At 40.9% G+C, this 26,345-nt stretch overlaps 1 protein-coding gene across 1 annotated transcript in view; it reads left to right on the forward strand.

Annotated features, from left to right (window-relative positions):
- Window positions 1-26,345, forward strand: part of LOC117210777 — a 42,583-nt gene that overhangs the window by 9,504 nt on the left and 6,734 nt on the right. Inside the window, exons 2-15 of the mRNA XM_033454104.1 lie at window positions 2,496-2,549; window positions 4,492-11,753; window positions 12,575-15,209; window positions 16,295-16,569; window positions 17,203-17,550; window positions 18,022-18,342; window positions 18,723-19,070; window positions 19,204-19,510; window positions 19,920-20,560; window positions 20,884-21,261; window positions 21,409-22,245; window positions 22,565-24,550; window positions 24,801-25,087; window positions 25,453-25,999. Coding sequence (XP_033309995.1) covers window positions 2,496-2,549; window positions 4,492-11,753; window positions 12,575-15,209; window positions 16,295-16,569; window positions 17,203-17,550; window positions 18,022-18,342; window positions 18,723-19,070; window positions 19,204-19,510; window positions 19,920-20,560; window positions 20,884-21,261; window positions 21,409-22,245; window positions 22,565-24,550; window positions 24,801-25,087; window positions 25,453-25,999 — 16,226 coding nt within the window. The remainder of the gene's footprint in view (window positions 1-2,495; window positions 2,550-4,491; window positions 11,754-12,574; window positions 15,210-16,294; window positions 16,570-17,202; window positions 17,551-18,021; window positions 18,343-18,722; window positions 19,071-19,203; window positions 19,511-19,919; window positions 20,561-20,883; window positions 21,262-21,408; window positions 22,246-22,564; window positions 24,551-24,800; window positions 25,088-25,452; window positions 26,000-26,345) is intronic.

The raw sequence follows: 26,345 nt of genomic DNA on the forward strand, positions 1-26,345 counted from the left end.
ATAAAGGAGCTCGAGTATAAATGCAAACCGCTCAAAGCGCTTGTAGAAAAAGTTTCAGTGAAACAATTGTTATCGTCGATCAGAAAGAATCGGCTAGCCATATTGCTTGCTCGAACGATATCAACATATGTAGAATCGAGTTTTATTCATTTTTAATATTATTTAATCTTACAACATGTACGTAGGTAACATGATATTTAAATCTTTGTCTTTGTTTATTTGTAAAAGATGCAATGTTTATATATCAAGTTTTCACGTGCGTCGATAATTAAATTAAATTAAAATAATTAAGATTATTAATTAGATAACAATTTAATCCGCATTACAACGAACAACGAGAAATTTTTCGAGCCGATTGCAGTAGAGTTTTCAAGAAACCACTAGAACATTTCATAATATATATCCAGGATCTTTGGAAATCAATAATTAATCGATTATCTCTCCAATAAGAGAATTCATTTCGTTTCAAACGAAGCTGAACATTCAATAATTCTTCGAAAATTGTCAAGTTTCGTTTCTACATCCGTTACAAGAATCCGGAAAGTATCAGAAACTCGATAATCCAAGAAATTATTTCTGCATGAAATTGCCAGCCATAAATCCTGCCTCGACGAACAAATTCCCCGACTGATCCTACTTAACAGTGACGTAATAGCAATTCAAATAGCGCTAAAAGTTAACGGCGATCCAATGGAACAGGTGAGAGAGGTAGTAGAACAGGCTGGGTCGCGACTATAGCCATTCAAGACCAACGAAATTCTGCGAAATCGGTGAACTCGGCAAATCGAGTATATCGAATGAATGAAACACCAGCGTGGAAAAGAATCCGCTTGATCTCAGATGACGCTGGATCCTGCAGGTGTACCACGACACGACGATGAAAAACAAGCCGACTGTCTGGATTTTTCCTCGACTCGTTTGGTCCAAGAATGTTCGAAACAATGGCGGTGAAATCGCTTTCGATCGAATTTTCGGTGAATATTAAGATTTCGAATCATTTCCTGGTGGAAAATTTTTGTAATGGCGATTTAGGATTTCGAATTTAAGATATTAGAATTTGGAATCGTCAGGTTGCAAGATTTTTTAATAGGTATCTCGATTAATTTCGATTTCATATTTTTGAGACTTTGGTTCAATACAGGGTTTGACAATCAGCCAATGTGAGTGGTAGAGTAAAGTAGATTATCTATTATTTTATGATCTTTTTGTTTAAAAATTCTGAATTCACAAAATTTTGCGTCCATGCTTAAATCCTACAAAAGTCGTAAACGATTTTTACGTATATCGTTATACCAAACACTATACTTTACTTTCATCGACACAGTCAGGAAGAAGAAGAGAAGAAATGGATTAAAAGAATTTACTTTCAGTTTCATAATGAACATCTATACTGGCCTATTTTCCTCGACAGTATATCGATGCGTTTATGTAAAACAAAACGACCAAGTGGAAAAGCCTCGTGCGGTACGTCGCGCGTGCGAAGGTTTCCAGTAGATTTAGCCGGTGTGCACGTGGCACGAGCCGAGACGGAAGGGGAAATATTCTCGCGAGAAGAAGAAAGGAGTCGGTCAGATAACTGTACGTCGCGGCCTCTGGACGACATCTTCAGCATCGTCGAAGCCTGGGACCTCTTCTCCTCTCATTCCCATACGGATACAGTATATGCCTTATACAACGATTCCCGATTTGATCTTTGGTCTTCGTTCAACACACGCTTGGACGTCGTCTAGTCTTTGTCTGTTGGCTGGTTTACTTACTTACCGGCATCGTGCAATTCGAGGTCTTAGTCTAAAACAACCGGTACACTTTGCCGTCGGTTGTTTTCCAAGAACGACACCTCAATGGCATTAAGTCGACACCGTACGACCATTGTCTTCCGTTTACGAGATTATTAGTTTTTCTTGCGTTTTTTTACAATTACGTAAATGGAATAGAGCGAGAAATGAATGGAAGATAATATTAAAGTACGATATTTCTTTGATTTTAATATACCAATTTTGCGTATTCATGTTTTATTTACCGATTGTTCTGCATTTACGTATATGTATTTTTTGTTACGACATATTTGTGACGCGTAGTTGCTCGTTTCTGCGCGTTTAACAACGTGACATCGACCGAACGTTAGGTTGATCGAACATAATTTCTCGAGCAAACATCATCGTTCACCACCCACCGCATCTTCTCCTACGGGTGCTATTAAGTGTCCTTGATGAATATATCGAACGCGTAAACTTTTCAGAATCGGGTAATCTGTTACAGAAAACAAGATTGACATGTTCTGATCGTAATAATAAATATAATATACCTAAAATCTCTGTAATGCTGGCAAAATAAGTATAGCATTACTAAAATTTGTACGAATTTACACGAAGGCTCGAATCTCTTTAAAGGCAATCAACATAATACGTATGATACGATATAATAAAGATAAATTCTAATATTATGTACAAAAACTTATTTCTCATGAAAATAATCAAGAAATTGTTTATTTACAGATGTAGGATCGCTATCAGAAGTGAGAGCATCTAGGATAGAAAGGGATCTGCAAGGTGAGCGTTTCATCCTCTCAGCGTGCCTGTCTTGCATCCAACTCATGTCTGTTTTCTCCAATAGAATTTCGCTCGAACACAGACTTCGTAGCCTGAAATTAATACATTTCATCAACCTTATTATTCGATAGTTACATTATTCGCGACGAGTACCACGTTCGAGCGTAATTCTATCGGCAACAACGATTCTCTCTTTCGCTTTCCTCTCTCGTCTCCGCTGTCTGGCCTTTCTCTTCTCACAGTTAAAACCGATCGTTCTGTCTCTAAAAACTTGCATTGTGCGTGTCGACGCGAGGTGCGGCCGTGTACATAATCAAAAGTTATACTTATTTCGAAATACATACATGTTTCTATCTGTCTATGTGTCTTTTCTTTATTTTTCTTTTTTTTCTCTTTTTTTTTTTGTAATACTTTGTCTTTAATTCTACTTTATTCCCTTCTCTCACGTACATGCCACCTTGCGTTACGTTTCCGTGGGTAAATGGGCTCAAAATCGCTGACCAACGACTCACAGAAAATACAGTTTGTTACACAAGATCGAAGATGCCATATCTCTTTGTGCAAACTAAGTGCTTTCGTAAAAAGCTTTAGACAGATTAAAAGTAATTTAACAAAATGAATAGCCTGTTGCTCAGTTTTTATCGAACCAGGTAAAATTATTTCTCGAGTTATCGTTATTACAGTACGGGTCGCGTAAAGTTGTCTTTCTCGAATACGAAAAGTAGAGTGATTATAATATGAAACTACCTTCAGCAATTTATCACTGTCTAATCATGGCGAATCGTCGAACGCTAGAATTGCAATAATTTATAATTTTCCACAGAAAATTTGAGGTAATCGAACCACTATTGAAAACATATCTTAAATTTATTTAGAGCTTCTTACAAACAGAATTATTTTCCACAAAGGAGTATCGCGTCCAGGATCTCGTATTACAGACTGTATATAGTCTCGAGGGATTTGACAATCAATCTAACAAAACGATTCGAAAGAAGAAAGAATAAAACCAAACAGTAAACAAAAATGAGACAAGTATATCAACAATGAACACGATTATAGATACATAGAAGAAACTTTCACTATTCGAAACGTGAAATTCGTTTCACGGTTCGCACGGACCCATAAATCGAGCACGAATTAGACACGGCTTCATTGTGACCGAGCAAAACACAGATCCTCTGTAACTCCCTTTCAAGTCCCTCGAGCTGTACATATTATATTATATATACATAATACCGATACTGGACAACTTTTGAACGTCTGGCGCGCCTCTTATCGTCGTTTCCCTGCGCGCATTGATTCACGGAGTCCCGTTTCCGGTAGCACGAAACGGAACGAAACGAAACGGTATGATTCGGGCCCGTGAACAGTGCGACGATCGGAAATCGATACTCGTGGACAGAGGGTAGAGAAACGGGGACGTAGCAGGTTGCTCTCTATAGTCTATATACCAACAGGATGACTCGTCCACTAAGATCGTCTGTCTCTTTTTTTTCTGTTTCTGTTACTGCTCCCGCCTGCTCCTCGCCTCTTCAACTCTTCTCAACAACTGGATGCCGTCTGCCTCCAACGTCCGCCCGCCACTCCGTCTCTCCGACGACCTACATTATCTAAAACTAAAAATACAAATAATCAAACCAAATAAACCAACAAATATATCTATATAACTATATATATGTACACATATGAACGAATGAAAAACCGATTGGCCGAACTGAAACCAATTAATACTGACGATAATTGCGACTGTTGAATGACTCAAACGAATTTACCACATGACTTGGACGATTCTCTTGTTCTCTATTAATACAATTATACATGGATAATCGATCAATTATAACGGTCACCGAAACACGTGCTCCTCGTGCGGCGATTGTCCCCGGTGTTTCTGAATGATCCTAAAATCCTCCTGACTCGTTCCATACTCGATGATCGTCCTCAGGTGTTACCACGGTCCTCCTAGTCTCGGCTCGACCCGGTAAATCCATTCCTCCGGTCGGTCTATTAACGAAAACCGCCCGAACCTTCGTCCAAGATGGAGCCAGCACGGAGTTCGCTACTCAGGTACTCGGTACCACGTTGGACAACGGTCGTCTGTACGCTAGAATATTATCTACGTCTAGCAGAGTATTCTACGATAAGGAACCAGCACCAGATTCACCTACACCTTATGTGGTTTATCCCTCGAGAACCTCTGACGACGATTGGCAGCTGAAAGTAGCTCTCGACAACGCACCCATCAAAGCATTAAGGGATATCGAAGAATCTAAATTGGAGGAAAATCAGGAGAGAGATTCTGGGAATCAAAGTAGCGAAGGAAAATCGTCAACGAAATTGGACGAGTTATCCAGGGAGAATGATATATTTAGCAGAAGAGAATTAGGGTCAGATTCGCAGAGATTCAAACCTGCTAAGGTCAGGCCAGCGGATAATCTTCCTACGTACACTGTTACTCATGAATATGTCGCGAACAATTTTGAAGACGATCAACCTAAGAGTTTCAGACCTCGAGCGCCTAAAATCTTTAAACCTCAGCCAAAAGCTCCTTCTACACTCAAGAAATTAGACATAAAGCCTCTGGCTACTGTAACGTACCATGGTTTCGCTGAATTCACTACGACTGTAGGCGAAACTGTCATAGTTTTCTCTCCAAGTACGTCACCAGCTCCAGTCGGTCGCCCGGCTACTACGATCAAAGGAGATGCGACCTTGAGACCTGACGACGGAATCGCAGTAGTAAAGATCAGGCCAACCAGCGTGGTCACTGGTCAAGAGAAGACCAAGCAACATCCTGGACGTAAATCTGATCCAAAAAGCGAAACAGGCGATCCTTTGTTAGACGCCATTAACAGAGCTAATATTCAGCCAAGTGTCACCGAAGATTTCGAAGTAGAATCTTCAACAACATCTACGGAGCCTCTTCTTTTAATACCAGATGTCGAAACTGGCTCGTTAAAACCTACAGGACTTCTAAAAGTTGTAGACTCTACTACTTCCCTTGATGGCACTACCACTCACTATAAGAGTTTAATTTATGGAACATACATTGGTACAAATTACGCTCAGATTATACATACGTCGTCGAACGTGTACTTTTTCCCTGACGAAGCCACTGCGACTTACGATGCCGAAGATACTACCGTAGATTATGGAACGACTGCCACTGAAGAGCCTGAACATGAACAGGACACTACATTTGAAATAACGACTGGTACTACACCAAGGGTAATTGCTACGAGCGAGGAATCTCTTCCAGAAATGAACGAACTGACCACTCCTATTAAAGACACCACTGATAGCGTATTAACGACCTTGAAAGATATTTTGGAGAGTGCTAGAAGAGTTCTTGGTACCACGGAATCGGCTGCTCCAACGTTAGATGATGAAATTCCTAATGATATTGTTCCTGGGGACCCTCAAGGTCGTAGTATCAAGGGTGGCAGCTCGAAGAACGATCTTGGTCATCAGAATCACAAGGAGCACGAATTTGAGCAGGAAGGTAAGATTACTTTGGCTACCAGGCTACTTCCTTCCACAGTGTATAAGACGTTCACTTACTTCACTACTTTCTTCGTACCGAAAGGCGATGAAACTACAACTTCCGTTATTTCTAATGAAGTAGTGTCTTCTGACGTTACCTATCTGACAGAGTTGATTCTGCCTAGTGAAACTGCGTCTCCGATTCTTCAAACGACGTTGCCTGAACCTGTGACGACAAGGACAGCTCCTGTTTCGATCACTGCATTGGAAGAAGAGCAAACAACGAAGCAGGATGAAGAGATAGAGCTGATATTCAAGACCCTGTACACTACGTATACTTATCTGACGACGTACTTCCAGGAAAGCACTTCGAGTATTTCTAGTAGAGAAGTCGTTGAAACAAATGTGATTACTCAGACTGTTGGACCTAATGGAGTGTCTGCAGTGGTTGCTGGATTGTTTGAGAAGGATGAGTCCAGTTTGATATCACCAACCAAAATTTCGGATAAAATTTTGCCTTCGACTACTCCTGAACATGAAGAAGGGACTGAAAAGTATCCAACGACTATGGAACAAACGACGGAAGACATTCTTACCACGTTGCAAGAACAAGATACTACTACTGATCAGAATATTCCAACAGAACCGGGAACAACTGTTAAGGAATTTGAAGACACCAAACACACGATACCTGACATTGAACCAAGTCCAACTCCAGCCTTACCCACTCAAGAAGTAAAGGAACAGATCAAAACTTATTATACAACTTACACTTACTTCACCACAATCTTTGTTGATGATGAAACAGAGATTGAAACAAGGACAGAGGTGTTCACCAATGTAGTCACTGAGACCATTCAACCAACAGCTGTGGTGCCTGTTATTCAAGAAACAGAGCGACCAACTACACCTAGAGAGGAACCAGCCAATAAACCAGCCGTTCCACCGGAGATCTTGGCCTATTTGGAAGCTATTCAGAGACAGAAGTCTCAAGAAGAAGCGCTCCTTCTTGCCAAAAGGGTACAACAACAAGGAAACAGTAAAACTGAGGAAACCACGAATGCGCCTGAAACTAAAGAAACTACGACAGAGGATTCAGACACTTTGGAAGAACAATCGACTACAGAAAATTTGTTTCGCGGTTTTGAAGTGAACGCGCAAGTGACGCCAAATCCACCAATGGAAGGCGAAATCTTGGGCTCTATGATCACTGATGTCGTATCTTCTTCCAGTGCTGGAAGTGGTACCGTTCTAGACGTGATGGATAAAAGAAACGCAGTTCCTGAAGACCAGGAGCTTTCAGAATCTAATCATCACGACGTAGAGCCAGCACCAACTCTTCTACTTCAAACAAGTTATACTACCTTTACTTATTTTACAACGATGTACAAAGGTGACGAATCTAACATAGTTAGCCGTCTAGAAACAGTTACAAATGTAGTCACAGAGACAATTAGGCCAACAGCTGTGATCCCTGAAGAAACGAGCACACTGCCAGTTACGTATTTCACGACGTTCACTTATTGGACTACATTCTACAGAGGAGGCGACACTGTCACTACCAGTCGAGAAGAGACTGTCAGCAATGTTATGACACCGGGTGTAGCACCTACGCCTACCGTAGAGTTAGGCGTGATCATGACTTACAGGCCAACGACGACAAACATAGAAGACAGCCAATCTAGCGAAAAAGAATCCAAAATCACTGCCGACAATGAAGTGACGCCCTCAGTCGTCGTTCCTATTGAAAATTCGAAAGCTGAGGAATCAGAAACTACAAGTTCCAAAGATATTACTACTCCATCTTCTGAGAATGTTCTACAATCAACTACAATTTCACCTGAACCTACCACTTATTATACTACTTACACATATTTCACGACTTCTTACATTGGTAATGAGACTATTTTGAATAGCAGATTGGAGACTGTCACTAGTGTCTCTGTTCCTGATGTCCTTGCAACTTCACAAGTGGCAACAGGAAGAGCAATTGATGGATCAGTGTTTAAACAAACTTTAGCCACCGAAGAGAAACCAGTCATTCCCGCAAAACCTACTGAACTTCCAAAAATTGGTTTAATCTCGACGATCAGGTCAAGTCAAGTAAATGATGGAATCACTACTCATTTTATGACTGATGTTCATGGTACATATATCAATGGATTGTACGCTCAGGTTGTAGAAAGCTCGACAAGAGTAGAGACACCGCCTCTGCCTTCGTCCGTAGTTACTCCAGTCCTACCAACAGGAATTTTATCGATGAACAAGGGTATCGTGGTAGACGCCGATGAGATTACTACTATTTATTTTACGACAAAGCAGATTGGAACTTTGTTTGATGGTCTTTATGCGAAGGTTATCGAAAGTACTTCGAGTACGAAGATTAACGAAGAGAGGAAAGCGACTATTTTACCTACTCAAGGTCACAGAACTGGTTTGGTTAGATTAATTCAAGGTCAAATTGCGAATAATGGAACTACGACATTCTATCAATCTAAGGTGATTGGAACCAGTATCGAAGGTAGATACGCTCAGATCATAGAAAGCACATCCAGTTTTCTATCTTCGACTCCAACGGCAAACATCGCGCCTACTTCCACTCTGCCACCTGGCAAACCAACTCAAATCGCAGAAATCTCACCTTCGCCTGCTGTCATTCAATCTTCCTTATCGGAAGACCCAACGACGGAATCCCCGGAACAAGACGAAGACTCAGAACAGAATGAGGAGAGTGAAGAAGAGGATGAAGAAGGGGAAGATGGACAAAGTTCCAAGAAGAAATCTAGACTGACCTTTTCTACTAGAAAAAGAACTTTCACTCCAGTGATCAGACCATTCGCTTCCAGAAACAGACCCACGTTTAATCCCAAAAGAAAGGGTGCTCAGGGTGCAACGACGATTACCAGGACAGACATAACACCCACAATAACTGCGACCTTGGCTGGAAAAGGAAATAGATTCGCATCTTCTAGAGGTCGAGTCAGTTCACCAATAGGTCCATACTCTTCTACGTTGTCTCAGTCAGGTTCTAGGAGGTTCTCAGGAAGAAGAGGTTCACCAAATACAGCTAGTAGTTATGCATCAACTATAACTGGAAGTACCAGAGGCAGAGCTCAATCTAGAATATCTCCATCCTCTGTTTTCCAAGGAAACAGAAGAGGACCTACGTCGATTAGAGGATCTTCAGCCAGAGTTGCATCTCGTGCCTCAAGCTCAGTTTATCCTGGAGTCTCTACTAGATATAGATCACCAATCAGACCTTCGTCTACCTTGTCAAGAGGTCAGGCTACGGTTAAACACGACGACCAAGAGAACGATGCTAATGAATTCACTACGACTACGTTGGTGACCGAGGAGACGCCTTATACAGAGGATATAGAAGATGGGGAGACCGTGACGACACCTTTGCAGACGACCACAGAATCTTCGAGAAGATCCACGAATCCCTTACTCAGATTCCGTAGACCTATTAACTTGAATAATTCCGGCAGAACTGGTACTACGCCGAGGCCGCCAACGACTACACGGAGAAATGGAAATTTAAATAGAGCCACTTCGCCAACTGTTCCTAAAGTGACTAATACGAGAACCAATGGAAGGGTAAATGCTCCAATTTCAACTAGACCAAGACAAGGTGGCACGGGGTTATTTCCGCCTCGAGGTCTACTTGGGAGAAAGCCGGAATTACCCATCGAGGAACAGATAGAACCAAACGAAGATCTAGAAGAAGAAGGAGAAGAGAATTTGGAGGACGAGCCTGTGGAAGAAATAGCTGACAATGATTACGAAGGATCTGAGCATGAAGATAGAATCAATCGTCGGTCTGGAAAATCTGTCAGACCCACTGTACAGATCAGGCCGTTTAACAGAGCACGAAGAATACGTCGACAGGCGAGTCAGTTGAGATCTTTGACCAGTCGATTCAGAAGACCTAGTCAGAGCCCGTCGAAGTCCGAAGAAAAATCTGACGCTAGCGAAAACGTGTCTAGCAAAGAGGAGACTTCCAAGTCTAGTTCCAAACCTATTGCTCGGTACAACAACCGTGCAAGGTCTCTTACAGCGACTAGACCAACGTCCAAGTCTAATAATCCTGAGAAAACATCTGCAGAGTCTACAGAGTCGAGTCAAAATAAAAATAGGAATAGGTCTAAACAATCTAATAATGGAGACAGAAACGTTGCCTCCAGAATAAAACCTTCTTCAACTTCAAATAATGGTAGACAGTTTACTTTAAGAGAAAAAGATGGATCTTCTTCTACCAGGACGAATTACAAAAGACCTAGTTCTTCAAATTCCAGGACAAATGGAAGATCGACTACTACTACTAATTCAGATCGAGTAAGGCCTCCACGATTACGAAACGGTTCCAATAAATCGTCAGAGAATACCAGTACAAGACGAACACCTCCTTCTAGTCGCACTTCCTCGAATAGATCCTCCAATAGAAATAGCAGCAGAAGAGGTTCTTCTAGTAGATCAAGAGGATCTCTAGAAGATATCCGAGAAGCACCTACCGTGTATCCTGACTTCGATGGAACGATCACAGTGACTCATTACGTGCCCACGGAAGTTACTATTCCCGTAGTGAACAATGGTATCACAGAGCACAGGAACATAATAACGGCACAACCCAGTACAGAGATTTTAAGTCCATCTCAGTATAGTACAGTGACAGGTGGAGACGGCAAGCCGTTAGTGGTGATTGTTAGCGAGGTAACCGGTACCAATCCTCAAGGTCAGACCGAAGTAACCCGATTCCTGCTCCACGAGACGCCCACCACTCGTGTCTCCCACACATTAACCACACTAGGTGGTCGTAGAGCCTCTCAATCCGTAATTGTACCCACCACAGTCTATTCTGTAGAGAACGTGGTCTCCACGGTGCAACCTTCTCTCCCTGGAAATGCGCCTCTCGCGAACATCCTTCTATCGCAGTTGCTCCTCGGTCAATTAGGTCAGGCAAACCCTCTGCTGCAGTCTCAAGGTACACCGTCTACTCAGTATAATACGCGTACGACTTCGTACGTTACTACGATCACTAAGCAGCAGAGTACCGTGATCCCACTCACTTTCCGGGGCAAGGAGATTCTAACAACCTTGGTGGATACTTCGACAGATGTGGTGACTGCTACAGAGTTCATCACGGATACAGTGGTGGTTACACCTACTGCAGCGTTGCCAGCGGCGAATTTGAACTCATTGTTACTGTTACTTCAGCAGCCTCAACCACAAAAGAACGCTAATCCTTTGCTGGATCCTTTGTTCGCTGCTCCTCCATTCACTCAGAGCAATACTTTGCCTGGAGAGGTGGAGAGAAGGCATCAGCCAGCTGACTTGGATTATAAACACGATAATTATGAGTATTCCGACGAAGAAGATGACGTTCAGGAGTATCAGAAGCCTTCCAGGTCTAGAAATGGTCGCGGTAAAGCGAACGATAGGAAAGAGGATCATTCTAGTGCGGCTAGAGAGGAATCTAGCGTAGTGACGTTATACGTTTCTGGGAGACGGCCAGGAGAGTTCAGTACTGTTCTGAGCACCGTGAAAGTAAGCGATACGTCTCGAAGACGACGAGACACCGGGGAGGATTTAGTCGTTGAGGTTCGACCCTCGATCCCACCGTCGTTGCACGAGGGATCGGAAGACATCACGGTTCTGGCGGGAAGTGTGGACTCGCTAGAAGCGCATGCGCCGACACAAAGTCTCGAGAGCGTAGTGGGTGACGTAGGACGGCACATTTCCACGTCCATCCACACCTAACCCTCAAATACACACACTTTAGATAATCCTTCCCCTCTTCTACTCTTAACTGTTGTCATTCGATTAATTAATATGTAAGCCCATCTACGAGATCCATTATGAGAAGCCCACCTAGACCGAAGCTGATGACCTTTGATGAACCTTTCGCGGGTTCGTATTTTGTCTGCATTTTCGTGCAGGAATTCCACAACAATCACGATATACATATGATGTACCATAGATCGAATTCTTCCGGAGGATTGTTCACGGAAGAAAGGAAGTCCTTCGTGAAAGAAGAAAAATAAAGCTCGCAGCTTCGGTTGATCGACAATGATCCATCATTCTATCATGCCCATCTCACGCCCTGTTCGCTCTTCCCCAATCTTTCTTCTTTTTATCTTCCCTCCGATTCTATCCTTTGATATGGTCCTCCACTGGTCCAGTCTACTAATACAGCCTCGAATCCGCCGCCGCACGCGCGCCCACACGCGATAAAGTCTACACGCGACGCATGGTACTCTCTTTGTCTCTGGTATTTGTCGGATCGACGCGATTTTGCCCATGGATCGCGTGATAGATCGATAACACCCGGCTCTACTAAGTGCACGAAAACGAACAAGGGTGGGATGTGTCTGATACACGATGATCTGTCTTGTTGTTTAACCCCACCTCGGATGACTCGCCTAACACTCGAGACGAAACCCCCGCCTGTTGCTCACGGCTGCCCTACATTTGCTGTAACTCACACACACATGCCCTGAATGTACTCCATGGCGAAGGATCACAAGTGCGTGCACGCAAGCGAGAGACACGTCGCCTTTTCAGATGACTACTACCACGACGACTTCTACCGACTAACCAGCGACTTCGCTAGCAAATCGCCCCGAGAGAACGCTAGGAATCTCGCTCCAGAGATTAACGACGATTACCTCGAAGAAACGCCTAGAAAACGCGTCAGAATTCGCGTCCCTGTGGTCAGAAAGAGTGGAAGGCAGCATAAGCTAACGGTAGTCAGAAGATTGCGTCCTATTTCGTCCAAGATTGAGAATCCTGCTCAGAATCAATTGACTGTGGCGAGTCATACGCCGCGGAGGATCGTGGTGACTAGAGTGAGGTCATTGGGATTAGCTAACACCATTCACAATGATTTGGAATCTGATAGTTTCAAACCAGAGATTGGAAGACATAAAGTGACTATTACTAGACGTAGAAAGATTGCGTCGACTACCGTTTCGCCTGCGAGCAGCGAAAGAAGAGTAAGAATCACTAGAAAAAAATTGGTCGCTGTTAGACCGCTGCAACCTACGCCTAGTTTCGCTATTATCACGACTGGATTCTTCACTGCCCCATCTTCTGAATACGATGAAGAGTTCTCCGAGGAGGATGAAGGTAAAGAAGAGGTGAACGAAGAAAGTGTTAGTTCGACTGCCACACCTGAGTTAAAGGAACCGCCCGATGTTATCGATAGCAAACCGGATGAGGTTGAGATTGAAAGTAAGGAGGATGTTAGTTCGACAGATATCCCTGAATTGAAGGAACCTCCTAATATAATCGATAAGAAACCAGATGAGGTTGAGATCGAAAGTAAGGAGGATGTTAGTTCGACAGACACGCCTGAGCTAAAGGAATCTCCTAATATAATTGATAAGAAGCCAGATGAGATTGGAACTATGACCGAGGAAACTGAACCGAAAGTTATAGAAGAGAGTAGTGTGAGTTCACCTGTCATTATCACTGATAATTTCTTCCTCCCTGCGTCTGACGATGAGTATGAAGAATACGAAGATGAATATACTGATACCACGACTGAAAGTGAGAAGAATGATTCTGAGAATGAAGATATTCTAACGACGACTAAATCTACGAAAATTGAGGATGGTTTGAATAAAGAGGACACTTCAAGCATGTCTGCAGCTCCTGATTTGTCAGAGAAAGAGGAACCAACGCTAGAAAAGCCCGAAGAAGTTTCACATAGTGTCGCTGATCATGAAAGTACAGAGTCAACTAATTTGAAAGAAGAAGAGAAATCTGAGTCTTTGACAACTGAAAAGTCAGGACAAGAGGGAGAAGAAATTACTACGACGCAGATGAGTTTGGAAGAGAGATCAGAAGAAGTTGGAACGACTGTTTATCCTGGGATTAATGAAGATGAGAAAGAGGATGGGGAAGAAGACCGTACAACGACAGAAATGATAGAGACTACGACATTTATGGAAGAAACGACAGTGATTAGTGTTCCTGAAGAAGTACAGACAACTACAGTTTCTGATAAAGAGATTACAATAATCAATAAGGAAGAAGAACATAGTAGTACTGAACACCCTTCGCTGCCTAGTGAATTTAAATCGGAATCTGAAAATTCTTCAAACGAAGAATCACTCGAAAAAGATATTGAAGCTCACGTTGCAACTATTTCACCCGAACCTGAAGACATTTCACTGAAAGACAGTGAAGATTCCCTCGAGAAAGACACAAAATCAAATACCACCATAATCGAAATTGATCCCAAGGAATCTGTGTCAAAAGACTCTGAAGATCCTGTCAAAAAAGAGATCGAACCCCAAGTCACGGTGATTCAAACCAAATACGAAGACTCTCCCAAAGTCGAAGACGTTCCCAAAATTGAAGACGTTCCCAAGAAAGACACACAAATTCCCGATAGCCACCCTAGTATCACACTCGACCCAAGTTCAAGGCCAGAAACTGAAAGATCCTTCCCAGACATGATAGATATCACTACCCAGAAACAAGTTCCAGAAACCACACCAAAACTCGAGGAAAATGAAGAGAACCTGACAGTGCAGCCCATACCATCGATTACCGAAATCATCTCGTCTGCTACGACAATTTTCTTCGACGAGTACCCCGATTTCACCAGCGTCCTGCCTTTAGAAACGTCCCAATCGACGTCGTACGACTCCAGTACCCTTAGCTACTTGGATAACTCCGAGATCCCAAGCGTGATTCCCCTAGGAGTCGAATATACGTCGTTGTCAGACTCGAAGAGGACCTCGATGGTTCTCGAGACGACGTCCAGCATTGACTCGGTAACGACGTCGATCTCGTCACCGACCCCCGAGGAAATCGAGGCAGGATTAGCCGACGATCTTTATTTGTCCCTGTCGAGGCCAGATTTCCCTGAGATACTGCCATCGAAACCGGTTCACGTGGAGCACGAGACCAGGTCCGAAACACCAGATTTAGAACCGAGCACGAGCATTTATTATACAGAGACAGTGGTGACATCGACGAGACTTAGGACGTATACGTACGTAGTGACGCAACTGAATGGACTGGAGACGAAAGTAACGTCCTCGACGACGGTCCGACCGAGAGTGACGACGCTTACATTGACGGTGCCCGTCACGGTGACTGTCACTCCTACCGTGGAGTCGTCAGCGCACGCCGTTTCGTCTGTGTATAGCCCGGTGCCCGCTGCTGGTGAGTAGCTACAACTAGCTCTGCGATAAGCCTTCTCTATCCACGATCTTCCAGTGTCCTGAACTGATTCGTAGTACTTTTAGAACTTTTTTTGCGATCTTTCAAAGATTTCTTTACTATTTTTTCCTATTTTCTCTTCCCACTTTTTTTTGGAATTGTTGATGCATTACCAATGTAATGAAGAATAGTGGTGCGTAGAAATAAAAAATGAAGATCATGAATATGATTTTTCTAAAATCTGTATTTAACGCCTTGCCAATTAAGGAGAATTGGAAGATTTTTGAATGTATGTAAAAATTTGAAGTGAAAATCGTGACTGTGATTTTTCGAGTCACTATAAAAAATTGATTTTTGAAATTATATAGAAGTAGAAAAAGTTACTTTATAATATAATGTAAATGAAAGGTATTTTGTAAAATATTGACAATGTGTTAATTACAAAAAATGTACATATACAGAAATAACAAAGGTATACGATGTAACAACGAGATAATCGAGTTGAGTAAATTCTGAAATCATAGAACTGATAATATTTGAAGAACAATTTGTTCAGGACACTAGCCGATCGATGTAAAAAGTAATATTCTTCTTTAGACTAATATGATATCTTTTCTCGCGCGCCTAGCACGTTCGAGACTGTACAGACGCTCTTCCGAGTCTCACTTGGATTGGCTTATGGCAATCTAAATTGTTTTCTGTACAATAGAACTCTTGAGTGAACTGTACATACTTGTAAATGAAGTCTGATCTTGTACATACTACAATTCCTTATCGTTTGTTTTATTCCTGTAGTCTATTCTGTATATTTTTTGTTTCTTCTAAAACACGTTTTAATCGTGTACAGTGACCGTTTATGTTCTAACGCCTGAATAACCGTTGCCAGCCAACAGATCCGCCGTGAAGAGCATAATTATTCAGGCGTACATATACTCTCTTGTAAATCTTCTAAGTTATTTCACGTTTATTTCAGATGTATTTATTTCTATTGTATAAGTAGCTAAATAATAATTTTACATTGTCGAAGTGGAAGTTTTAATATTCATTTATCACATCGTAATCTTTTGATCGTGGAATTGTAATGACAGGAGAGCACGAAGGGAAAGATGAAGAAGGTCGAAGGTTAAACCTAGCCACGCGTGTCATGTCAAACGGAGTCGAAGTGATCGTTGCTGGACCAACGCCAGCATTACGATGGGAGAACTCGGTGCCACAGCCTACGCTGACATTGTCCGATGCTGTCGTCATGATGCTTCCACAAGATAAACCGAATGAATTTGTCACTAAGACATGTACCACCACCTTCACGTACCTTACTACCATTACGAAAGACGGGACAACTATCGTTTCAACGGAGCAGCAGGTAGAAATACAATATTGTTGGACGTTCTTCACTTTTTTATTTCATTACATTCCCGCGCCTTTTTTCGCTTTGAATCCTGGTTACTTATTCTTCGAATATGAAACGTTTCTTAATTTTAATTCTTTTTATCTGTGTATTTTTCTTGTCTTCAAACGTTGATCTTTCTTAAATGAATGAATTTTTTCAGTTTCTTTTTAATTCTATTCGTCTTTTTTATTCTTCTCTAGCGCACAGTTTACAGCGAACCTTCCTGGATTCTTTTCAATGTCAGGAGTAACTTTACCACTGCTACAAAAAATATTCCAGTCGTCAAATACTCTGATTATATACGAATCAAAGAATACCATACTTGACGTCATATATTAATATTTTAACTAACGTTTGGAAATGACAGGAAAATTTCTAAAACATCTAATAAATTTCATGTAACTTCGATATTTTTTTAAAAACTTCAATAACGTAATGTTATGTTAATACAAATCTATCCTTTACGCCATTGACACTATACGACTCCAATACCAAAACCAGCTACAAATTCTTCTACATTTACGTTTCATTTCCATGCCAGCTTATACACATTGAAACAATCGATAAAACAGAATAATCACTCGTATCACTAATAAATTCCTGCAGGTGATAGCGAACACAGCGACCGAAGAACGTCACAGGAAGCCGGGATCTGAAACTGCCGCGGTAACATTAGAAGCATCCCCAACATTACGCACAGAAGTCTTCAAAACCACCTATACCTACTTAACATTAAACACCGATCATTCTAATATAAATGACGCGTTGGAAAGCAGCACGAAAGTAATCACGAACACGGTCACTGCGCCGCAACATTATTTAGACATGATCCTTGAACCATCAGAAGCGCCTCGACCGGAAACGAACACGTATCTCAGCACCAGGATGCTGGAAAAGACTTTCATGGAGGATGGACGTACCAGAATAGAAACCACCAGCGATACAATTACTCAGGTTCGTGGAAAATGATAGACGGCTTTACAAAGATTTTACAAAGAACTCATTCGACGAGTACGTAGGATTTTTAATATATTTAATACTACTGACACATGTAGCTCGTCCATTTAACGATCTACTTGTAATTGCCACGTTTTAATTTTTGTGTATTTCAATAAGTATGCTTTGAAATGCGAATGAAATATCGAGCAATTAGAGCAGATGCAAATATAATTTATTTAACAGATTAGTGAACACTGTAGCATTAGGTTCTTTTGACGAGTAAGATATTCTTACCTAGGTATTATTAATGATTGTAGGGAAAGGGGAAATTTTTGTATTCATTTGAATTAATAATAAATAATATGACATTTTGTCTTTCCCTTAATAAAAATCCTTATGACGTTTCGTTTTATGATTTTCGTAAAGTAATTGCGGAATAACTGTGTTTTAGCAACAGTGAATAATGAATGTTAATATTCCTTTCAGCTCATAGTAACAGAGTCTGCACCGCCTCCTCGTCCAACCAGCGTCACGACCACGTTAACGGCGCTAGACAGTACAGAGGAAAGCATGACAGACCTCATGAAAACATACTACATTACCTACACTTATTATAATACCTTCCTGGAGAAAGGTAGCACCGTGGTGCGTACGAACGTAGCGACATCAACTGACGTTGTGTTGGAGAAAGCACCTGCCAAGAAGACCACGAAGACAGCCACGGTGAATCCTACTCCAGAACCTATTCAAATTTTTGCGACAAAGACGTATCTGACCACGTTTACATACTTCACAACCTTGCTTCAGGTAAATTCATTAGTGAATCTATTAGGAAAAATCGTAAATTCCTGATAGAATTAATTCAATTATAGAAGATAATAATTTTTGTTTCAACGACTGAAATATAATTTATGAATTTTTATATCTATATAGAATACACATACGGTATGCTTGATATTCGGTTTTCAATCTTTAAAACCTACTTATTTATGGATCAGATGAAATGATAGAAAATATTAGAAATATGAATATAGAAAATTATTGAGTTAAAGGATTTTTAATTCGCCATCGTATTGGTAATGTTAATAAACGTTGATTGATGTTTAGATGCGAAACGATTTATGCAAATAGTCATATGTACTATTGTGGTCTAGGAATTGACTTTGAAAATCTGTGTTCAATTTCAGGCTGGACCAGATGGAGAAACTTCAACAACAGTCTCTTCGAGGTCGCACATCGTGGAGAACGTAGTGACAGAATCGATAGCACCAAGTTTGCTAGACGCTGGCTATATGAACGCTTTGTTAACAACTGCTCATCATTCAGATCCGGTGAAGAACGTGGTCACTGGATCAACGATCATATTCTTCGACGAGGAGGACCAGATCGATCCTACTTCGAGCACTGGTTTCCAGGAAGCGACCTCCTCGGTTGAGATCCAGAACAATGAATCGATTTCCGCCAGCTTCGTATCTACTGAATCTTCTCCAGCTGCTAATGAGCCAAGTTTGAAGCCAGTTGAACAGATTAATCAAGTAATTAATAGATGAATAATTTATGATGAATATTTGAAATACGAATTTTCGAAATTAAAAAAGTTTTTTAAATTTTATATTATTTTTAAATTATTAAATTTATTATAAAATAACTCTATTGATCTATTTGTAGGAGAACAACGTAACAGTTTCTGCAGAGTCTGGACAGAACAAAAAGCCTGCGAGTCAGAACACGAGCGATCTTCAAGTGAGCAATCTTCTAAGCCTAGGGTCTTTGGGAATCAATAGTTTGTCGGCTCTAGGGCCAGTGATTACGGCCATGGCTGGTTTACTACAAGGAAAGACGACAGCTACGCGAAGAAATGATTCGATGCCACAGGCGGAAACACAGGAAGTGACCACGCAAAGATCGCCCATTTATATACCAGTCGCTGAGTTCGCTGATGGAGACATCGAAGCAGCTGAGAGTCAAAATATAGGTAATTACTTTTGTAAAAATGTTTACTATGGTTAGACTTTGTTAATAACGTGAAATTTGCAAACAAGTGTGAGTCTATTAAAATGCTTACAATTTTTATACCACAAAACTTCTGCATTCATAACAGTTCAGATTATTCAAAGAAAACGCTTATGGTAATATTTCTAAGGATAGATATTAAATAGAGCATGCGGTAAAATGGTAGTAGTTCAATAAAAATGACGTTAGTTTTCACAAAAAAATATTTTCCGATTGTTTAATAATATAAAAATGTTTAGTAATAAAAAGGAATGAATTAACAACTTTCTTATCTAATTTTCAAAAAAGTATCAACCACTTGATTATACAGTTATCAGATAATGGGCTAATAGGCTAATAAATACATTAATGATCACAACATCCTCTTCAAGGTACACATCTAGCGAACCTTAACCACAATTACATCGCTGAAATCCGTCACAAAGTTGCATCCAGCCTGGCAGATGGAATTCCAATTTCCCCGGGCGAAGTAATCACTGCGAACAGCGACGTAATCATAGGAAAACCAGGGAAAATGGCACCCAGACCACCTCAAACGTTCTTAGAGGACGAAGAACACATTGGAATGAAACCGCCGCCGCTACCAGTCCCTAACATTCCAGTTCATCCTGTTCTCGAAGTCGTGGAGAACGATCGAGACGATGCTCAGTCTCAGCAGATTCTTCAAGCCCACAAAGGTCCACAAATACAGATATATCCTGCGCATCAGATTTACGAAGAACATTTGAAAATTCCGGTTTCCATGCCTGTCGATGCGAATCCTACATTGATATCGAAACAACCTCAGAAACTACTTCCAGTTCAGGCGTCTCCGCCAAAGAGAATAGTTTCGAAGCAAGATGTACTGGAGAATGATCCTTTGTTAAAGCCACCTAATAGACCTAACGTGGAACAGTATGCAAATCCAAATTCAAATCCTAAGGAGCCGGAATGGAGTCCTGAGAAATCTAGGCGACCGTGGAGTGCTAAGGATCCTTTAAAGCTCCCTCCACTACATCCACAATTTGATCAGGTACATATGGATCTCTCAGTTCCTCGATTTTGGAATTTTTAGTGTGATACGTGAGCCATTTTATAAGGTTTCTCTTTTCGGGATAATAAAAGAATTATTTTAGATCAAATATGGTTTTGATAATATAAAATGTTAGAGAAGTTCGAAGTTTCAGGTAAATAAATATTGGAGCTTTGTGAATATTGATATAAAGGAAGTTTAAAAAATATTCTTCGATACTTAACTTTTCAGTTAACTTCCATGATATAATTATAAATTGTGGTTTAATATAGCTATGAACGATATCAGTGCTTTAAAATTTTGCATTATTACAAACATTCCAGAAAATCGACTCAGCAATATCTCCAATAGAGAAACCTTGGCCCGCCGTTCCATCTGAAGATCAGAAACGATTACCGTGGGCTCAGAAAGATCCTTTGCTCCCTGATGCTCCTGTTGTCATTCAATCTTCGGAATCCAAACCGACACCGGCGGAACCCATAGTTCATCAAGTACCACACGTCATCGACAGATCAACAGGACAACCTTTATTAGTAAATATTCAACCTAGTCAGGTGGCTAACGTGGTGATTCCTCAAGGTGGTACTCAAGCACTGATATTCGGTGACACCAGCGAGCCACACATCAGTGGACAATACTTCGACGATCCATCACCATATCCTGAATCAGAAGTTGGTTTGGGATTTGTTGGAATCCAAAGAGTAAGCCACTTACAACATAGTGTTTACTTTTTCTACTCCTCCGCTTTAAATTTCATATTGAAGTGCTTAATTGAATAATTCTTTAACAAAATACAAATTTTATTCAACTAGTTCGAAATTTAATTCAGAAGCATTAATTGTATTCAGGTGGAGGACCTGCCTCAATATTCCAACGGAAAGGATCCAGCAGATTATATGGTTCCACCATCGCCACCTCACAGTTTCAAGGGGTTACCAGAAAAACACCCTTCTAATCGTCCAGCAACCATCCCCTTATCGCCAGGTCGTTTCGATTATGAAAGACCGCAAGACAAACTAGAAGCTCCTTTAAACAGACCAGAAAAGATGCCATCAGACGTACATTTGATTAAACACCCTGACCATTCTGGTGTCCTCGGCGGCCAAGGTCACGTACACACTGAGATCCTGGTCCATCACAGACCAGAAACTATAAACGTTCGTCCACAAAGCGTTCCTTATCCTCCTATTCATCCTCACGTGCATTCCAACAATCATATACCGTCACGCGGACAATTTCCAAAAATTCCAAAACCTGTAGAATCCGGAACTCCACCTAGAAGAACAGAAATGTCGAGTTCATCGGACAATTCCCATCGATATATCTTATTGCCTAAGCCAGACTCGGGGAACGAGATCGTCTTGAATTCCAATTGGAAGGCGGACAAGAAACCACCGCGAATTCTGATGAATAACAGGTTGAGACCACGTCCACCGTTGAGATCGACGACTAGTCGTCCTTTGGATAGGCCGATTTACCCGGAAAGGCCGGGTATTAGGAAACCAGTTTACAGCGGACCTCAGAGGCCTCCGACAAAGACACAGAATACATTTGTGCTTCCTCATCGGCCAGTCAGTAATCCTCAAATTCACCATGAACCACCGAGGATGACCACTCCGACGCCTGGAGATACGATGAAGGACGTGGCAACTGAGAGACAGCCTTCGTTCGGATCTCGTCCTCACGTAAATGAATTTTGTGTGATTTTTACTTAGACACTTAGACATTTGGGTACTTAGATATTAGAATATTTCTTCATTTGGATATCTAATATTTGGATATTGAGATATTGAAGAACAATATTTTAATATTTCGAAATTTCAGTGTCTTGATCATTTCAATATTTTGATACTTCCATACATAGCTATTTCGATATTTTGGTATTTTTTAGTTTTATTTCTCCTATTTTTAAATATGTTATTTGTATTAACATCGATCTTGGGTAAACATTAAATAGGTTGTACAGAGGCACTCAATTTTACAATTCTTCCATTCTTCCAACAGATTGATCTCCAAGACAGACCGCCTCACTTCTACCCTGAGAAGAGACCAAACATAGAACAACTGAGACCTCAAACTGAAAGGACAGAAGAACACGTGCCCACGGGAGCAGTAGAATATCACAATCCTTCGAATCCTAAAATAAAGCAAGATAACAGACCAGTTACAACAAATACGCAAGTTCAAAACTTCGATCAGGTTCCACCTAATCAAGATAATAAAGCAGCAGAAATCTGGCATGGCGGTACGCAAACAGAGAAAACGTTAGATTCAGAAGTTGGTGCCTCAGAACCCATAAACTATCACAATCGAGTCAAAGAGGTGCAAAAATACAATGAAACCGAAAAAGGCACGTCTTTCGTTAATCAAAATAACAATGTAACATCCAATATAAAAAATCCTTACGGAAATGTAGCCTCTGGTAATACAGTGATTGGAAAACCAACTGGAGAAATTGATTCCCAACAAGATCAGAAAGAAAAACCATTTTGGATAAGTCCAGGCTCTCCATTTTCTCATAAAAATGAAATGAATACACAATCTCAAGTACCATACGGCCCTAATTATTACAATACTAAGCTTCATGAAACACCAGTAGTTCAAGGAAAACCGTTTGGCGTGTACACTGGCCACGAAGAATCGAATTATGGTTACAAATGGAAAGAGAACAAGCCTGAATACGACATAGTACAAGGTGTACCATCGACATATTATGGAAGCAAAATATCTCCAATTAGCCACAAGAATCAAAATCAAAACGAACAGACATCGACTCTACCAAGTCGTGAACACGACGATACCATAGATTTAAAACCACCAGCGATCATTCCTCAATTTGTCCCTGAATCAAATAAACCTAAGAGACCATATCCTCGACCATCTATAATGAACAAAGTGGAAACCAGGCCTGTACTATACCCTGGACCAGAAATTGTAAGTCAAACTTCAGAAGTTAGACCGGATCAAGTGAAACAGTCCAACGAAGGCAAGCCAGGAAGCCTGGAACCATTTGTAAATAACAGTTTGAGTCATGCAGGTAAATTGAATCAGAGTCACTTCCAGTTAGGAGGTTTCATGGATCTTAATTGGGATGGGGGAATGAAGATTAGAGACCAAAGACCTGATAGACAAGAGATTCTAATTAACAAGGGTGAAATTATGAAGAATCATTTTAGAAACAGTTCTATTTCTCAGAAAATGGAAGATCAGTATCCTCAGACGAGCACTGAGAGCGTTAAAGTAAGTTTGGAGAAGAATCGTCCTGTGGTGAATCAACAGGAGTATTCAGGAACCAGAATTCATCCAGAGTATCCTCATATTATCACCAAGCCTAAGCCTCAAGTACCTGGACCAATTACTATCTCAACAGCTAACAAAGGTGAAACTAGGCCCAATATTAGGTTCTCCATGCCTGTAGAGGCTATAGGCGAAGAAGTTGATAGCAAGACGCAAACTGAGCGACCACCAAGTATGTTAATCACGAGCAGTTCTAACGATAAGAAGAAGAACGTGGAAAAGGTAGATGGTTCTTATCAGACGAATTTCGCGGCTTCAGACGCGAATAAGGATGATTCTATGAATCACGAGAGCAAAATTAGAGTTAGACCTATTGAGACGTCTACTGGCGATATGTTGAGTAGTATGGAAGGAATGAGCGTGCCTTCTAGGGACATGATGCCTCCGCCATTGAGACCTGTTATTGGGTTGAATCAATCGAATAAGAATGAAGAAGAGGATTTGAAACCACCACCTATAACTTCGAGGGATGTAGTTGGATTATCACCTCCACCAGTTGATATTACGACGACCAGTGGTCCCACGGAAGATAGATTCCCGTTTGCAAATGTCAACGAATCTGGGTTGAAACCTCCGCCTAAATATATTCCACTGAAGGAGTCTTCTGTTGCACCTTTACCTAGCGTTAGCATGGTGCCTCCCAGTCCAAGACCTTCTCTTGCTAGGCCTTTCATAGTGGAATTGCTGTCTCAGGTAAAGTTTAAACAGTTCATTATTGGGTTTTTGAAACTTTTGAGTCTTACTAACTCGGTTCTTTTCGACTAGGAATTGCAGATCAAAAATCGTCCAAATCTCAAGGCTATGATGACGATTAGAGTTATAAATAAATGATCTGAAAAACAATATTCTGAATTTAATAGCTTTTTCTCTTCTTATTTGTCTTTTTTCTTTTTTTATCTTTTTGTTATTTCTGAGGATTTGTTGTAAATTTTATACTTTGTAGGATATGGTACCTCCACCACCAGTAACTCAAACTACCAAACCACTTGAAATTGCCACGGTGAGGCCAGCGGTCGCGGTGTCTGGGTCGATTCAAATCGCGACAGCCGTCGCAACATCCCACATACCAGTGGTTCAGGATATCGAATCAAAGATACCGATCATACACGGCACTGTCGATCTTCCAGTGGTGGTAGACGTGCCTGAGATTCTTAGGCCAGTGGAAACCAGGATGACGGAGCACGTTAGCATTTATACCGTGCGACCATTTGACACGAGACCTGTATCTAGGTATTTTTGTATTTTATTGTTAATTTCCATTGAAAATTTATATGTGTACATTTTCAAATCTAATTATTGATCAAATTTAACATAGTTAAGTTTTCAACGTGTTTTCCGCTCAAATATCGCCACATTATTCAAAATCGGATTTATTATTCTAAATTCCTTTGTAAACATTTTAATTTTCTTTGTTTCAATAAATTTTCTACGATGGCAAAATTTTAAGACAACCTTCTTTCAAACTTTTGGGTCCCATGAGGTTTTGGATAGTCGATATTGAGTTCTGTTAAGTTCTATAGGATACTTGCTAGTTCTAAGCTTTTGAACGTTTGTGCATCCTCCAATTTACCACTGATTGCGATGAAATCTCGTAGAATATCGGTACAACCAACACCAATGCTAACGACGAACCTGGTAATCCCAACGAAGCTAAGACCATTGCAAGTAGATCATATTCAACCAAGCAGATCCTCGACAACCAGAGATGTGGAACCAACTCGATCTCATAACTTCGATATTCCTCGAAACCCTGTAAAACGTCCGGAGCATCCAGTATTTTTGGAATCCAGTCACGATAACGTTCTACCATCGACAAAGGTGGAAGCTACGGAAAGTTTGACTCACCACGTGGTCAGCACGAGTCAGAAGAAAGAGTCACGACCTACAATGACGAAAAACGAAGCTTCAAAGGTGGTCGTTTCGTCGGCGACAGAACGCAAACGAAAGAACGAAACCACATCGAAGGAATTGCCTAGCGTGGTGACCAGGGTCGACAGTTCGATAACGAAGGTAACGAGTACGTTGTCCGGAAATATTGACAGGAGAAACGAGTCGGTGATCAAGATGACGAAGGATGTTAGCAACGTGACACGCGAGGCTGCTAATAGGACAACGACGACCACGCGTATGAAGCCTAAAGAGGTGAGTTGGATCAAATTTTGATACTTTGAACTGTGATAGAGGGTAATTTACATTTATTTTGTATGTTTGTTAAAGAACACGAGTCGTTATAGATACTCAGGGAAAATGATCGTTCATAGTTGTTTTCAGTTTACTGTTTAATTTATTTGTTATATCTATATAGCGTACTTGATACTATAGTAATTTAATTTTGGAGATACGTGTCGTGTCTGTGTTGAAATATTAGAAACAGGAAAAGAGGTAGAAAGCTTTAGAGAAAGACAAACGTTATACTACAAATTTGTTCTCGATTTACAAATATATGAATTTCTGGAAAAAGTTATAAAAGGTAGATAGACAGCTATTA

The sequence above is a fragment of the Bombus bifarius genome, unplaced genomic scaffold (assembly GCF_011952205.1).
Source record: "Bombus bifarius isolate JDL3187 unplaced genomic scaffold, Bbif_JDL3187 scf7180000008212, whole genome shotgun sequence".
Taxonomy (NCBI): domain Eukaryota; kingdom Metazoa; phylum Arthropoda; class Insecta; order Hymenoptera; family Apidae; genus Bombus; species Bombus bifarius.